Source organism: Protopterus annectens, chromosome 1.part0, assembly GCF_019279795.1.
Source record: "Protopterus annectens isolate FY-2018-M chromosome 1.part0, PAN1.0, whole genome shotgun sequence".
Taxonomy (NCBI): Eukaryota; Metazoa; Chordata; order Ceratodontiformes; family Protopteridae; genus Protopterus; species Protopterus annectens.
The window spans coordinates 404,877,656-404,894,507 of record NC_056725.1 but is presented as its reverse complement, the minus strand read 5'-3'; the positions used below and the strand labels follow the sequence as shown (position 1 = coordinate 404,894,507).

At 38.9% G+C, this 16,852-nt stretch overlaps 1 protein-coding gene across 2 annotated transcripts in view; it reads right to left on the bottom strand.

Annotated features, from left to right (window-relative positions):
* LOC122792527 (calmodulin-like protein 8) overlaps positions 1-15,469 on the bottom strand; it is a 348,672-nt gene extending 333,203 nt beyond the window's left edge. Inside the window, exon 1 of one of the 2 annotated variants that reach the window (XM_044060272.1) lies at positions 15,337-15,469. In XM_044060272.1, coding sequence (XP_043916207.1) covers positions 15,337-15,339 — 3 coding nt within the window. In that variant the 5' untranslated portion in view covers positions 15,340-15,469. The remainder of the gene's footprint in view (positions 1-15,336) is intronic. The other variant, XM_044060271.1, reaches the window with a different exon arrangement.
* Between the last annotated feature and the right edge of the window lie 1,383 nt (positions 15,470-16,852).

Below are 16,852 nucleotides of genomic sequence, written 5' to 3'. Positions count from 1 at the left end.
CTCATGTAGTTCCTGGAAGGATACCCTGGGCCTGAACACTTTTCTCCTTCTTGGCCTAGGCCTATTGCCAGCAACAACAGCAGGATTGACTTCAACATCTAGCACATACAGATGGAGAATAGCTGCAGCAACCCCTAGCATTATATCAGTTAAAATTTCCAGTCTCTACTAATTAATTATGATGCAGTTCACCTGCTTAGGATATAATTGACTTGATTTAAAGGCCTTACTTTAGCACACGACACTATGCTATGCACAACTAAATGCACCATAGCTATGCAAAACTGTATATTGTTAATTGAATATATCCAGTTTAATTTTATAGCTGAATAACTCATGACTCAGATGTGGGTTGTCTGGTCATGTGAACAAGCTGAGTTATGCCCAAACAGTTTGCGTCAAGCAGTGCTCTGTGCAAATATGCATACTAGACACAAAGAAAATCCTATATGTTGCATGACACACACCCCTGATGTCATCCACATCCCATGGGAATATAAGCACCATGTATAAGCCTACACTGAGCAGATCTCCATACACGGTTGCTCCCTTTAGTGATTTAGTACATCAGTGGCGTTTAGCCCTCATTTGCATAATATTCATGCTGACAGCCTAGAAACTACATGGTTCATAGCTGTGTAAGCTGTTTAACAGCATGAAAGTACGATTGTGCAGACCGGATGTAAGGTCTTACAGATTTATGTGCACAGGACATTATATATTGTTCTTTTTACTTTTTTATATTAAGCATTTTTGCATAATGAGGAGCATAGCACAAACATATGGAATGTATAAAAAAAATTACATTACTTTGACATAATTCATGCTGTATTCAGACATCTGCAGTGTATGATTTAGACATTTATGTACAGGATTTTACCTTTTCAGGGGAATTATGTCCATATTGGCCATTTTGGTCTAATTTCTATCTCTTTCACTTCCCTGTTATAAAAAACGTATTTGCCCAGTTTTGCTAGCTAGGGTATAACTATTCCCGTCTCCACAAAGTCTCTTCTTCAATTTTTCCCTTGGAATTAGACAGACTTTCAACTTAAGCACTCAAGCCATTCATTTCTCAGCCCGGCACTTGCTCAAAACTCATAACAAGCAGTTACAAACCCTAGCACTAAACCCCCCTCCCATACTGTACAGAAGGACAAGGCTGTCTATTCGACATTACCAGCCAATCAGTAAAACAGTTCACTGTACCTATCCAGGCATGTCCAAAGGACAGTTGCAAGTGTACTCTCCAATCCAACTGGTGAATCTGGGCATTTTGAGGCAATGTTACAACTGTCTCATGTACACAGACAACCCTCTCCTCCTACCACCAAACACTAATACATGCAAGAGATGCAATTATACAGCCAAACTGGAGGCTAAGCTCTCTCCACCCAAGACTGGATCAGACATTCAAGAGGAGAAGGGAAATACCAGCACCGGCAAGAAACACACATAAATACACAAAAACATACTCAGAGGCTCTAAAGAAAAATCTGCAAAAGCAACAGACCTCCAAGCAGCCTCCACCCCCCCAACTCAAACCATGAAACACATACTTCACAAAACCAGTGTGCCACACAATCACAGCCCTTAAGGCAAAATAACATACCCAACACACTAGTAATATGTGACTCTATAGTCAGGCACACTGACATCCCACTCACTAGGCTGAATAAGGAGAAGGTTACTGTAAGCTGCCTGTCGGGTTCCAAGATCCACCACATAACATAAGCACTCAGGTCACTCCAGAACAAGTCCAAATACAACTCTGTCATTACCCATGTTGGTGTTAATGACCTGAGATGTACGTCACTGGACTACATGAAAAGAGACATGGAAGAGCTCTCTGATCATGTAGCCTAGGCCAGTATGACCCTGACCCTGAGTAGCATCCTGCCCTCACCAAGAATGATGCCACGGTATAAAGAAAAAAATTATCAATTTTAACAAGTGGCTACATTTCTGGTGTAATTCAAAGGGGATCCAGTGTCTGTCCAGCTGGGATGACATGCTCGACAAGCCATGCTGCTTTACTAGAGATGGCTTGCACCTGTCACCCTTAGGTTTTCGAATAATGGCCGAGGCTCTTGCCACCCCAATAGTGCGATTTTTAGGCAGGGCTCAAAAGACAAACCCACCACTGTAAATAGCACAAGTAAGAAAAAACTGAGGGTAATGCTACTCAATGCCAGAAGTCTAAACCTCAAAATACATGCACTCTAGGCACTCCTCAGTATGGAGAAAATCAGTATATGTACAGTAACTAAAACCTGGTTTAAGGCTCCAGAGAGCACCCCAGCACTACCAGGCTACAACTCATACCATACATTTCGGCCACAGAACCTGGACCAAAATACAAAAGACGTGGGTGTATCCATATTCCTCAAGGATACCCACACTTCCACGTTAGTGGCACAGCATGATGCTTCAGAGATCATCCAAGTGCAACTAACAACAGGCAAAACTGCAGTTCAAATTGTAGCTTGCTACAGATCACCCACCATGTCCCAGGACCCCCATTCCACATTTCTGGAAACACTGGGAAACATAAAGGTCCTACCAAACACTCTAATATTGAAGAAGAAAACCTCTGGTATTCCACCACAGCAAAAATCCACCACGATAGAGTCACTTGTTGAAGGTTTACCAGTGGAAAATTGAAGCAAACAAAGAAGAAAACCTTTGGTATTCCACCACAACAAAAATCCACCACAATAGAATCCTGTGTCAAACAGCAAACAAATTTAATGAAAAAAGTAAAAACAGCATTAAAATTCCAATAGTGATAAAATGATAAGCGCTTTCGGCTGTTTAGCCTTCTTCAGATTGTTATCTTTTGGTAGGAATGCTTAATATTTATGCTAAAAACTAACCAATAAGGTTTAAAATCAATTGACTTCTAAACCAATTATGTCAGTTCATTCTTATTCTGCAAGGCTATGGAGCACATCATCATGGAACTCATTAACAGAGACATCGGGAACCTCCAAACACTAGACCATACCGAGTTTGGCTTTGATAAGGGCAGATCATGCCTCCTAAACCTGCTGGACTTCTTTGAGACAGTCACCAAGGCTATAGATGAGAGAAAGGTGGTACACACAGCCTACCTAGACCTCGCAAAGGACTTAAACACCATTCCCCATTCTGGTATTATAGACTAGCTCACCAGTTTGAACATAAACCCCTACATCACAAGATATGTTGCCAACTAGCTCACAGACAGAACCCACATGGTGAGAGTTGTGGGAGCTAGGTCCGACTCTAAACCGGTTACAAGTAGCATTCCTCAGGGCTCAGTTCTAGGACACCTCCTGTTCTGCATATACTTCTCAGAGGTACAGGAAAGCACAGAAGGACTATGGCTGACCAAGTTCGCAGATGACTGCAAACTAGAGGCTAAAATTGACTCTCTGGCTGACACAGACATCCTCCAAAAGGGTCTCACTGAGACAGATTCCTGGTGTTAAAACCATGGCCTCAAGCTAAATGCCAAAAAGTGCATAGTCATCACCTTTGGAAAAAACAAAGTACCCACAAACTACCACATAGGTGGTAGCCCCCTAAATACGGAAGACATAATAAGGGATCTGGGGACCCAAGTAGACAGTAATCTCTCCTTTAATAATCACATTGCCAAAGTGGTTAGAAAATCCTTCTATGTGGCCCACCTAATCACAAAAGGGTTTGCATCCAGATCAAAAGAGGTCATTGTGCCCCTCTACTCATCAGACCCATCATAAAGTACAATTCCCCATTTGGGATGTACCTTACAAGACATCTGCAACAGCTGGAAAGACCACAGAAGTACATCACCAAGAGGATCACTGGTGTCAAACAGATGCCCTATGCAGCTCGACTGAAGAAACTCCAGCTGTACTCTGTTGCATACCCGCCTACTCAGAGGTGCTCTCTCCCTATCATACAAGACCATGTCCAACCCAGAATTGATGAACATACTCCCCCTAAAGAAAACCATATCCCTTCAAGCCACACGCTCTAGGGATCTAAACCTCATGACAACAATAAATAGGACATGCTGGAGGGATAGATTCCTGTCCCAGAGACTTCCCATGCTTTGGAGCAAGATTCCAATCTACATTAGGCAGAGCTCCTCGCTAACACTCTTCAAGAGAAATCTTGACGAGTGGATGGAAAACAGGAAGTTTACCCGGGGATCACTTCAGTGACTCTGCTGGACAGAGGCACAGGGAACTAATCTAAGGGGGGTGGCGAAAGCCAACACATTCTGGCTAGGCTTATAAATACCTTTGGGTAGATAGCCTAGTACCTACCTATGAACCTATGAACCTATTTGTCGACTTTTACATCCCCTTCTTTCAGTGTACACTCCTTTACACAGAAAATGTCTGTGTACACTTATAACAAAGACACGTATTCTACACAGATGCATTATGGGTCGTTGGATCACTCCACCTGGTTAATTTGCATAAAATTTAGCTAATTATGCCATCATTTGTATTGCACAAAAGGGTCCTTAGTTGTGCGTGCATGTGCATGTGTGCACACTGCTACATGGAGTTTACTGAATCTAAAACTTTTCTCACCTGTGTGTGCTTTGCCTTGCGATGCACACATGAGAAAAAGTTTTGTGTTACCTTTACTGAATTGTCCCTATTGTTTATCTGATTGCTTTAGAATAATGCACAACTACTTTTCCAACGTGATTTAAAGGTATTGTTGAAATTTGTTTTCATTCTGAAGAAAACTTGTGTAGAATGAAAGAAGAAAGTGTTTAACAGGTATGTTTTCTGTTTTCAGTGTTTTCAATCAGAAAATTTAAGGACTCAGTTGTTATACGTGTTGGATGGACATAATGTTTTGAAGTTTATCTTTAGTAAAGATATACAGACAAACAACAGTAGCTATAAACTGATACAGAAGGAAATCAGACAACAATTAATTATAGCAGACATCTTATCATGGTAAAGAAATATGTAGAGTTTTGACTTACATGTTTGACTTACATGAGGAGTCAAGTGTGATGCTCAGTGCTGCTGGATGTCAGGTTCTTAGCACACACATACAAAAAAACAGAACTTTTCATTGCTAAGAAATGTAGTTACCTGCTCTAAAATTCAGTACATTTCTGCATTGTTCTTCCATGTTGAGATAATGTGTCCCTTGCTGCTGGTGCAAGCTTTTACAATACTTTTTACCTGTTGCTTTGTAGACAGGAGGCTGTAACAGTAATACTTCATTTTCTGACTGGGAGTGAAGGGAGTAACTGGTGTGTCTGTGATGTCGTTTGTGTGCTAGTGATAGACAGTGGGAACTGTTAAGTTTTTTATGTGAAGCAGTCAAGCAGCAAAGAGGTCCTGACAGTTATTGACAGCCATTTTGCCTTTTTCAGTAAATAACAGTGATGGGTCCCCTAAGGACATGAAATGTATACCCTGTTTGCTGCAACATAGAGACTGTAGGTGTTTTGTGCTGAGTGTAGAGCAAATAAGGATAAACAGCATTCACATTGTTCTGCATCATTTGTAATGTCAGTGTGTTTTCTTGGATTTTAGAGGAAGTATATCTGAATATTTATATACTAGTTTTAACTGTCAGGTATCTTTGTAATCTAGCAATAGGTTAATGATGAGCCATGTAGATTATTAATGTATGGTGAGGGATTTGAATTCATGTTTTGATGCATGCCAAAGTTGCATTTCTGACAACCAATTCCATAATAAATTAAAGTCATGTTTCAACTTGTGAAGTGAGTTGTTGAATGTAAAACAGTGATACTGTCTGCATAAAGAAAGTAATCCTGGTAAGTCCAAAGGTTAGTTATTAATGAAGATGGAAAGGAGTGAATCCCAGGACTGAACCTTGTGGTGTTACTCCTGCAGGGAAGGTGCCATTTTCTGAGAAGTAAAATCAAACTTCAAAGATAATCAATGTCATCTGGTAAATCATTCACACCCAGGAACCATGTGTACACTAAGAGTGAGTCACAGGAACAACAAGTACATGAACTACAGAAAGATATAGGTTCATAGGTAGGTACTAGGCTATTGGCCCTAGGGCCTATATAAGGCTAGCCAAAAGGTACCCTGGCTTTCGCCACCCAAGAAAATTATTTTCCTGTGCCACTGTTGAGCAGAGCCACAGAAGTGATCCCGAGGGTGAATTTCCTATCTCCCATCCAATCATCAAGAATTTTCTTGAAGAGTGCTAATGAGAAACTTTGTTTGATATAGATAGGTAGTTTGTTCCAGAGTATGGGAAGTCTCTGGGACAGGAATCTTTCCCTCCAGCATGTTCTGTTTGTTGTGGTGACAAGGTTTAGGTCCCTAGAGCATGTAGCTCATAGGGATTGGGATTTCGTTAAGTTGAGCATGTCCAACAGCTCTGGGTTTGACATAGCTTTGTGTGTTAGGCAGATATCGCCTCTGAGTAGATGATATGCAACGGAGTAAAGCTGCAGTTTTTTGAGATGGTCTGCATAGGGCATCTGTTTGAGGCCAGTAATATTCTTTGTGAGGTATTTCTGCGGGCTTTCCAGTTGTTGTAGATGTCTTGTGAGGTACATACCAAAAGGGGCATTGTACTCTATAATGGGTCTAACGAGTGACGAGTATAGGGGAACCATGACCTCTTTTTTCCTGAATGAGAAACCTTTTGTGATGAGGTGTGCCACGTAGAAGGATTTCCTGACTTCTGTGGCAATGTGATTATCAACGGACAGACTACTGTCCACCTGTGTCCCAAGGTCTCTTATCACACTTTCAGTGTTAAGTAGACTACCGCCTATGTGGTAGTTCATGGGTACAGAGTTTTTACCAAAAGGGATGACAATGCACTTTTTGGCAATAAGCTTGAGGCCATGGCTTTGACACCAGGCATCTGTCTCAGCAAAGCCCTTTTGTACGATGCCCACATCTTTTGGAGTTTTGATTATGGCTCCTAGTTTGCAGTTATCTGTGAACTTCATTAGCCAAAGAACTTCTGTGTTAGCCTGTACTTCAGAGAAGCAGATACTAAATATGAGAGGACCCAGGACTGAACCCTGTGGTACTCCACTTGTCACTGGTCTGAAGTTGGATTTGGAGTCTGCTACTTTCACAGTGTGAGTTCTGTCAGTGAGCTAGTTGGCAACCCATCTTGTGACATAGGGATTTATACCTAGCTTAGTGAGTTTATCTATAATTCCAGAGTAGAGGATGGTGTCAAAAGCCTTGGCGTGATCTAGATAGACCGTGTGAACCACCTTACCCTCATCTAAGGCTTTGGTGACTGCTTCAAAGAAGTCTATCAAGTTTAGGAGACATGATCTGCCTTTTAAACCTGAACTGGGTGGGGTCCTGAGTTTGGAGATTACCAATGTCATTGTTTATAAATTCCATGATGATACGTTCCATAGCCTTGTAGATCAGGCTCATTAGGCTAATAGGGCGGTAGTTTCCTGGGTCCGTCATGGCTCCCTTTTTGTGGAGTGGGATTACCGTCACTGGGCACCATTCAGTGGGCACATAGCCTGAGGTGAGGCTATGACTGAACATGGTACTTAGGTGGGGTGCCAGTTCATTCTGTAGTTCATATAGAACACAGCCTGGGATGTTGTCAGGTCCCATGGATGCTGTGTTCTTGGCTGTGGATAGTGTGTTTTTCACCTGTGTTTACTCTAAATACTGTTAATACCTCAAATAACTGTCCAGACCTACTGCTTCTAGGATTTTAGTTCCTTACAGAGCTAAGCTGTATACTTCATACTTGTAGTTTGGCAGCATTTTGTACAACTTTGTATCTTATCAATATAGTAATACAACAGTGTCAGGGTGTACATTAAATGCTCTCTTTAATGAATGATGCAGTGCTGTATATTTTATTATAATTAATTCTGGAGCATACTTTTCTGGACTTCCAGGAAATAACTGAGGGCATGGACTATGCCTGTTAGTCATGGAGTATGCTCATTAGTCATAGAGCATGCCTGTTAGTCATGGAGTATGCAAATTAGTCATAGAGTATGCCTGTTAGTCATGGAGTAAGCCCGTTAGTTACGGAGTGTGCCCATTAGTCATGGAATATGCCCATTAGTCATGGAGTATGCCAGTTAGTCATTGAGTATACCCATTAGTCAATGAGTATCCAAATTAGTCATGGAGCATGCCTGCTAGTCATGGAATATGCCTGTTAGTTATGGAGTATGCCACTTAGTCATGGAGTAGCCCATTATTTATGGAGTATGCCTGTTAGTCATAGGGTATTCCCATAAGTTATAGAGTATGTCCGTTAGTTATGGAGTATGTCTGTTAGTCATGGAGTATGCCCCTTAGTCATGGAGTATACCCATTAGTTATTGAGTATGCCTGTTAGTCATAGGGTATTCCCATAAGTTATAGAGTATGTCCGTTAGTTATGGAGTATGTCTGTTAGTCATGGAGTATGCCCATTAGTGATGGAGTATACCCATTAGTTATGGAGTATGTCTGTTAGTCATGGAGTATGCCTTATAGTTATGACATATGCCAGCTAGTCTTGGAGTAGCCTGTTAGTCATAGAGTATGCCTATTAGTTAGGGAGTATGCCCGTTAGTCATTGATTATGCCCATTAGTTATGGCATATTCCTCTTAGTCATCTGTTAAATACATGGTATCTTCTTGCAGCTCTTTTGAACCATGCACCTGGAAGGGGAAGGGGGTTTAAGTTAAAGCATCTGTACTTATAGGATATGTAGTGAGCTGCCCCTTAACAGTTGGTGCTGGGCAAACATTATTTGGAGAGTCTCAACAAAACTGCCATTCACCTGCTGAATGCAAAATGCCCTTGCAATTGCTGTAAAATGTTTACCTTGCAGAAGGACTGCTAGAATTAAGGGATCTACCATCCCAGATATGTCTCAATATGTTCTGAGTGATAATGGGGTACTGCTTTTTGTTATTTTCCATCATTCCTTGTAGCAGTGTACCCTGCCATTTCCATATCCTCCTTTATCGACATATTACACATTTATGTGTAAACTTTGTGCATGGTGAGTGCGTTCACTTCTTTATTCCACAGCTTGAAATTCACAGTTTTTCTTGTAATAAATATGTTTTATTTTTGAAGCTTGTTGTACTAGGTATATGCAAACCCAATACCTTTCAACATTTCCACTGAAGCCTTTGCAATGCATGTTTTCATTGCCACATCATTTGGGTTGTGGCTGAAAATGGGCAATGGACCAATCAATCTGTCTGTCTGGTTTTCAAATGTAATATAAATTAAAATAAAATAAATAGCCCATACTATGTTATGAGATTATTGCAAAAGGAAAATTACATATAGCTACATACACAATCAAAAGTAAAAAGCCATAAAATCACCAAACTAAATGTATACTAACAAAGTGATAATGTTATGAAATTATCATTTTAATAGCATACACATTTTACAAATAAGCTAACTACAAATCTTCTTAGAAATATTTTAATTACTAACCTGACAGTACTTTCCGACTGCTAATGACTATCCGCAAACATAGACACTTGTAACATAGGGACTATGCAGTGAAAGATGAAATTTACAGTTTTATTCCTGAAAAATATCCTCCAGCTAAAGGCTCTTTGTTAAGTTCTTTCAAGTACAATCTGTGACATTGCTGTGCTGTATACCATTGAAATAAGGTATTCAGCTGTACCAGAAAGGATTTGTAGAAGTTTTCAAAAACATTAGTTTTATTTAAGAACAGTCTATAGCATTTCACTTATTATTTCGACCACATTCAGTTCTATGTCTCATTCAGTTATCGGTTACTTAACTGTCCACATTTTTCTTGTCATTTTTAAATTCTATTAATTGTCTTGTAATATGCATTGGCATTTTATTTTTGTTTCTTTCATTTAAATAACTTGAAACAATAATAACAATCTTCTCTTCATTAAGTTAAGATGATATGAAATAAGTTTGGAGATAAGAGAAAATGGATGAAATAAAATCAGTATAAATCACAAAAATATGAACATGATTGGAAATCATAGCTAAATTCTAGACTACAGACATATGTGCTAAATATCTTTTTACAGAACTACCATTGGTCTATAATACTGTCATATAATACAATATTCTGAATGGTTTACATGCATGTGGAATTATGTGCCCTAACTATGACAATCATGTTTTAATTTAATTTAGACAATGGGCAAACTGTACATCAATACCCTGAGTGGACAACAAGTGTGCTCCTGCAGGGTATTAATGTACAAGTAATGCCCGGTGAAAAACGAGTCCGCCAATTCATGGCAGCTTATCAAGCTGCTGTGGAGCTTGGACTGAGGAAATGGAACAGCCGCCATTATTTTACACTTGCTGAGCAATGTTTTCGCTGTCTAAAAAAGACCGTGTATGTGTGCTTATATCTTTGTGTGAATGTATGCTGTCAGTGTTATTTTACACTCACTAAGCAGCTTTAGTGAGTGTAAAATAAAAGAAATGCAGCATGTGTGTGAGAGTGCATTAATGTATGTAAGTAAGAGAGAGAGAGAGAGAGAGACTGTGTGTGTGTGTGTGTGTGTGTGTGTGTGTGTGTGTGTGTGTGTGTGTGTGTGTGTGTGTGTGTGTGTGTGTGTGTGTGTGTGTGTGTGTGTGTGTGTGTGTGAGAGAGAGAGAGATGGATGGAGAGAGTGAGAGACAAAGCGAGACTGATGTGTGAGTGAATACATGTATGTAATCAGAGCAGGCTGTGTGTGTATATGTATATTTGTGAAAGCAGAAAAGACACTGTATGTGTGTGTGTGGGAGAGAGAATGGGCTGTATGTAAAACTCTTGAGTTTCACTTGCTTATTTTTAAGCACTATATTATTTTTTATATATATTTGATGTAAAATGCTTCCTCCGACACCATTAACATATACTACAGCAAGTTTGAAACAGTAGGATGATGAACTATTTTACATTAAAAATATATATAAAAATAAAACACAACAATTTTATAATGATGCCATTGTCTAAGTGCAATAATGCCCTCCAGGGTGTGTGTTAATGTGTAATTAATGCCCTTCCAGGGGTGTAGAGGCCCTCCACCTGTGGCATCGGGCCTCATAACACCCCTGGGTGTATGTTAATTACACTTTAACACACACCCTGTCATGCATTATTGCTTGCTTAAATGTAACACTGCTCTGACTGAATATGGAAAATTTAGAGTAACTGATCAACCAACATATCTGAGGAAGGAAGGATGAAACCAAAGCAAATTAAAAAAGGCTTAGACATATGTAATACTTAACATGCTACAAAAACAGCAATGATAGATAAGGACTGAATCATAGACTATGGAAATGTCAGCCAGGCATGTAAATTACCATGCATTAAATAATGTTTTAATTTTAATATTCCATTGATTTTATTCTTTTTTTATGATCTACATATCATTTTATCTCTTTTGTATTTTTATTTATTTTTTTCTGTGCTGAAAATGTAGCACTTTGAACTTTGTTTTATACACTGCTATCCCTATAAGGTGAATGACGAATAATGATTTAAAGGGACAGTTGCCTTGTCTTCATTATGCTTGACGCTGATTCACTGATTTGATTTTACTACTCCTTTGGTTTATACATTGGTATCAGAAAGTGATTCACGAACACAGACCATCAGCATGGCAGAGCTGTGATGCTCAGTCCTAAAACCTTTGTAGTGTGTGTGAAGTGATGACATTATGGGGGAGGGTAAGTATGTGAGGGGACCTTCCAAGAGTAGCTGGTGAGAAATAGCTAGAATGCTATGCTGAAATAAAGAAATAAGCAAAGGAAAGCATGAAGGTTTTACTGATTAATGCTAGGAACCTAAACAAGAAACTCAACTCTGTACAAGCCTTTCTCACCCTGGAGGACATTGACATGTGTGTCGTGGCAGAGGCATACAGCGGAGAGCACTCTGGCTGTGCCGGGCCTTAATGCTTTCCACACTTCTAGACTAATTACTGTACAAGAGGGGAAAAAGGTGTAAGTATCTCAATTATCTTCTAGAAGAGACTCATCAAGGCTGGTAAAGCAGCGTGCTGCACTAAAGCTTCTACATGTCCAAATAACAATCAGAAAGGTCTCATACCATATATTAGCTAACTATAGAACTCCCTCTTTGACAAAATAAAGCTACAATGCCTATCTACAGGAACCCGAATCACTAAGTATTAATCCCAGTGCCATTTTCCTATGTGCTCTAAACTATCCAACTATAGAGTGGGAAACCTACAGCAGCACTGGGGCACAAGCACAGAGATTCCTGGATTTTGTCAACACAAATGCCTTGGAACAATTAGTCAGAGCACCCACTAAGTTTAATATCTTGGATCTGGTCCTTACTAATATGAGAGCATCTTGCACCATCGCTGGCATTTCATTGTTTGCTATGACTGATCATAAAGCAGTCTCCTTCAAAATAAAATTGAAGCCAGAGATCCCTTCCATTCAAGGTATCTTTAAAAAATTTCTTTAAAACAAACTACCAACTCCTAAGTGATACAGCGGCAATGTTCAGTTCCCCACAAAACTCAAATAACTCAACTGAGTATGCAGAAATGTATAACACCACACTATACCAGCATGGAAACTTCTTCATAGATGAGCTGTACTCCATAGGAACAAGCACAGGGCAAACCCTAAAAACAAAACCAACACGGAGGAACCATAATTACCACAAGCTTTACAATAAAATGAAAAGAATTTTGATCAAAAGTAAGAAGAGTAATTCCCAGAATGTTAGAGCCCTTGTCACTAAGGATAAACAAGCAACTCAGGATCTTAAAAATGCACCAAAACCAAGTTTGAGGTGAAAATAGCTACCCAAGCCAAAGACAATCATAACACCTTTTTTAGTTATGTTTGTAATCTTAAAAGCACACTGCAGCAATGCACTAAGCTGACAGTGACTGATGGTATCTACACTGAGGCAGAAGATATAGCGAACCTACTGGTCAATAAATTTAGCTCTGACTTTACCCCTGTCTTACCTATGTTTGTCCTTCAAGATATACCTGAAAATGGCTCACTTATAGCTATCAAGAAAAGTACTATCAAAAGCTGAAAATGATGCATTAATTGGTCCTGACAATAACCCTGGATGTATCTTACATAGCATAAAGCATGATTTATCCACACTTTTAGCAACACTGTTCAATCTCAGCCTCAATACTATTTTTAACAAGCAAATGGGGAACAGCTACAGTCATTCCCCCTGAATAACAGAGGACCTTCCACAGATCCAGACACCTACAGACCCATAAGTCTGATCAGCCTCATATGCAAAGCTATGGAAAGACGTATCATGGAAGTAATCAATAAGAACAAAGGAAACCTCCAAACAATAAACTTGTCTCAGTTTGGATTCATCAAGAGCAGATCATGCTTACTCAACCTGGAGGACTTTTTTGAAAAGATCACCAAAGCAATGGATGAAGGCAAAATGGCACACTCTGCATACCTTGACTTGACCAAACGTTTGATATAATTCCCCACTCAGGCATAGTAAAAAAGCTAAATAAACTGGAAATACTCCCCTATGTCAACCACTGGATTGCCAACTGGCTTCCAGATAGAATGCAAGAAATTAAAATAGGGAAAGTTACTACCACAAAGAGATCAGTCATTAGTGCATTTCTACAGAGGTATGTGCCGGGACCTCTCCTGTTTAGCATGTACTTTTCTGAAGTAATAGCTAATACCACAGGGCTCTGGCTGACTGAGTTTTCAGATGATTTAGCCATCCTGAAGGAAGGCCTGGACCAAATAAATAACTGGTGCCAAAATGATGGATTGAAACTAAATCGCAACAATGCATTACTGAATCCTTTGGGAAGTCATTTGCCACAGGAAACTACCACATTGACAATACACCCCTAAGAGTTGAACTAGATGTTATTACTGTCACATTATAATTAATAATATTGCAAATTAATTTAAGTTTATCTGTTTTTATTCAAACTCCTAGCATTTGCATAATTATTTTTTTACTAATCTCTCTTTACTTCTCTTAGCTTTCATAATGAGAAATAATGCGACACAAATATATAAATACAAACATGCTTATACATATACATATACATATGTATATGGCTTCTGTTCAAAAATACCTCAGAAAGTTTTACGCTAGATTTAAAATGTTTTTATGTTTATATAAATACATTTAGTGAATCTTCAAAATATGTCTTAAGGTTAGTCCTAGTTAGCCAACAACATGATTCTCATGTTTTAGAGACATACTTGAATCCTATAAAATGTATAGTATCTGCCTTGAGCCTGCTATCTTTCTTGAAGTACCCTTGGTTTCCACATTTAGACATTGTGACAATCATTTCTTATAACTTTTCTAACAGTTACTGTCTTTTTTGAACTATTTCTCTACACTGTATGTAGACTCATCTTACTTAAAATAGTCATCATTTGTATATTCTGACATGCTTTTAATTTGTGGTGTACCTAACAGAACAATGGGTTTGTAAAGGGAAAACTGTCAACAATGAATGTTTCCTTCTGCTTAAATTTTTAAAAGGAAGATATAGTTTTGTAAGTTAGAGATGTTTTTAAGCAGTGAGTATACGATACTATTCTAATAGTGGAATATGAGTCATGATTCATTCATATTAATAATATATAACAACAATATGGTGTAGAATTATTTAAAAAATATAAAAAATGATATTAAATGATTGTCATTCAGCATGCACTCTGGCTTCACCCTTGTACCCCAACATGCATTGCACATTTGTGTGATGGTACAGTGATTTTAAAAAGTTGTGACAGGGATTGAGCATGTGTATCCTTATACACCATTAAGTATGTGCTTGTCCAGTTAGATGGATGTGATAGATACTATGCATATTACATTAATGTCATGCCCAGCTGTAATGCTAAGGCTTTTCCTTTCTAAACAGCAGTCCTGAACAATTCACTGTAGTATTCAACATGTCATATAACAATGTTATTATCATACCTTAAACAATACAGATAATACCACTCACATAAAATAGGACTGTGCAATGATAACACTTTTAATATTATCATACCTTAATCAATACAGATAATACCCCCCACATAAAATATGATTGTGCAGTGATAACTATTTAAATATTAACAAACTTAGTTTTAAATATAATCAGTATAGTAAAAGCAAGTACCTGTGCTAAAAAAAACATTGAGTTTGATCAATTTTAAAGGAAGTGTGACTTCTGCCATTAGATCTATATTCACTTTTATATACTACACGTTTGAGAATGTTACTTACTCATTCAGTATCATATTCACAGTAATTCTTCTTTAAATTAATCAAGAACACAGGACTATTTTAACGTAATATACCTAGACAGCTTAGAAATTGATTTAATACAATGACTTACCATCCTTTCTTGTAAGTTTTCTCAAAAGTCTCTGAATAACGAAAAGCTTCTGTATGATTGTTCTGTGACTTATGATCTTTGTTTATATTGAACTTGCCTGGAGACAACAGGTAAGTAATGTGTGCTTTGCTCAGAATATTAAATGATGTTGATTTATCAACTGATAAATGTTAGCATTTCTATGAGTCACATGGGAGTGGTAAGAGTGAGCTGAAAGCTCATTAACCAACACTGAAACAACAGTTAATTTGCAAATATTTTTTTCACATGATGATATTTTAAAATTCCCATAACTAAAACTATCCTGAAAGGATGGAAACGCTTTACAGAGATTAAATGAAAGATTAGAATATTTGTGAAAGTCTGTGAAGGCTCAAATGATAAACCTACCGCCCTAGAAAACAAAAATGGAGAAAAACTAAGGGTAATACTGCTCAATGCCAGAAGTCTAAACCTCAAGATGCACGCCCTCGAAGCCCTCCTCAGTATGGAGAACATCGATGTTTGTGCTGTGACTGAAACATGGTTCAAGGCTCCTGAGAGCACCCCAGCACTATCAGGTTATACCTCATATCATGCGTTCCGGCCCCAAAATCCAGACCGAACTACAAAAGGAGGGGGAGTATCCATATTCATAAAGGATACCCACACCTCCAGGTTAGTGGCAACGCACGAAGCATCGGAGACCATCCAGGTGCAATTAACCATAGGTAAAACTGCCCTACAGTTTGTAACATGCTACAGACCACCTTCTCAAACTCAGGAAACCCACACAGCCTTCCTCAAGACACTGGAGAGTATGAATGTCTCTCCAAACACCATCATATTGGGTGACTTCAACTACCCAAACATAGACTGGGAACATTACTCAAGCCCCAACACCCTAGCCCAAAGGTTCCTTGAGTTCATAAACTCAAATGCTATGGAACAACTAGTCACCATTCCCACAAGAGGAGAAAATATACTAGACCTGATCATCACAAACATGGGGACAAAATGCTCCACACCGGAAGTATATCCCTCATTGGTGAGATCAGACCATAAATTAATCTCACTGGAGATCCACATCCCGCCCCCACCCCCAGCAAAAAAGACCAAAGTGAAGAACTTCTCAAAAGCAAACTTCACACTTCTTAAGACTGGAGTGGTATCCTTCAAAGCCCCCGAGCCAGTGGAAACCACAACCCACGCTGCTGAAACCCTTACAAATGCCTTCTACGAGCACCTCCAGGAATGTATGGATCAAGCAATCCCTAATAAAATCAAGACCTTTTCCACCAAAGGCAGGCGCCCGGTCTGGTGGACTCCAGCCATAAACAAACTCTACAACAAGAGGAGAAAGCTACTACATGACAGAGCAAAATCCCTAAATGGGAAGGCATCTCTGATCAATACTAGCAAAAAACTATGATCACTCATAAAATCATCCAAGGCCAACTTTGAGAGAAAAATCGCTAATGACACAAAAGACAATCATAAAGCCTTCCTTAGCTATGTTAGAAACCTGGGTGGAAAC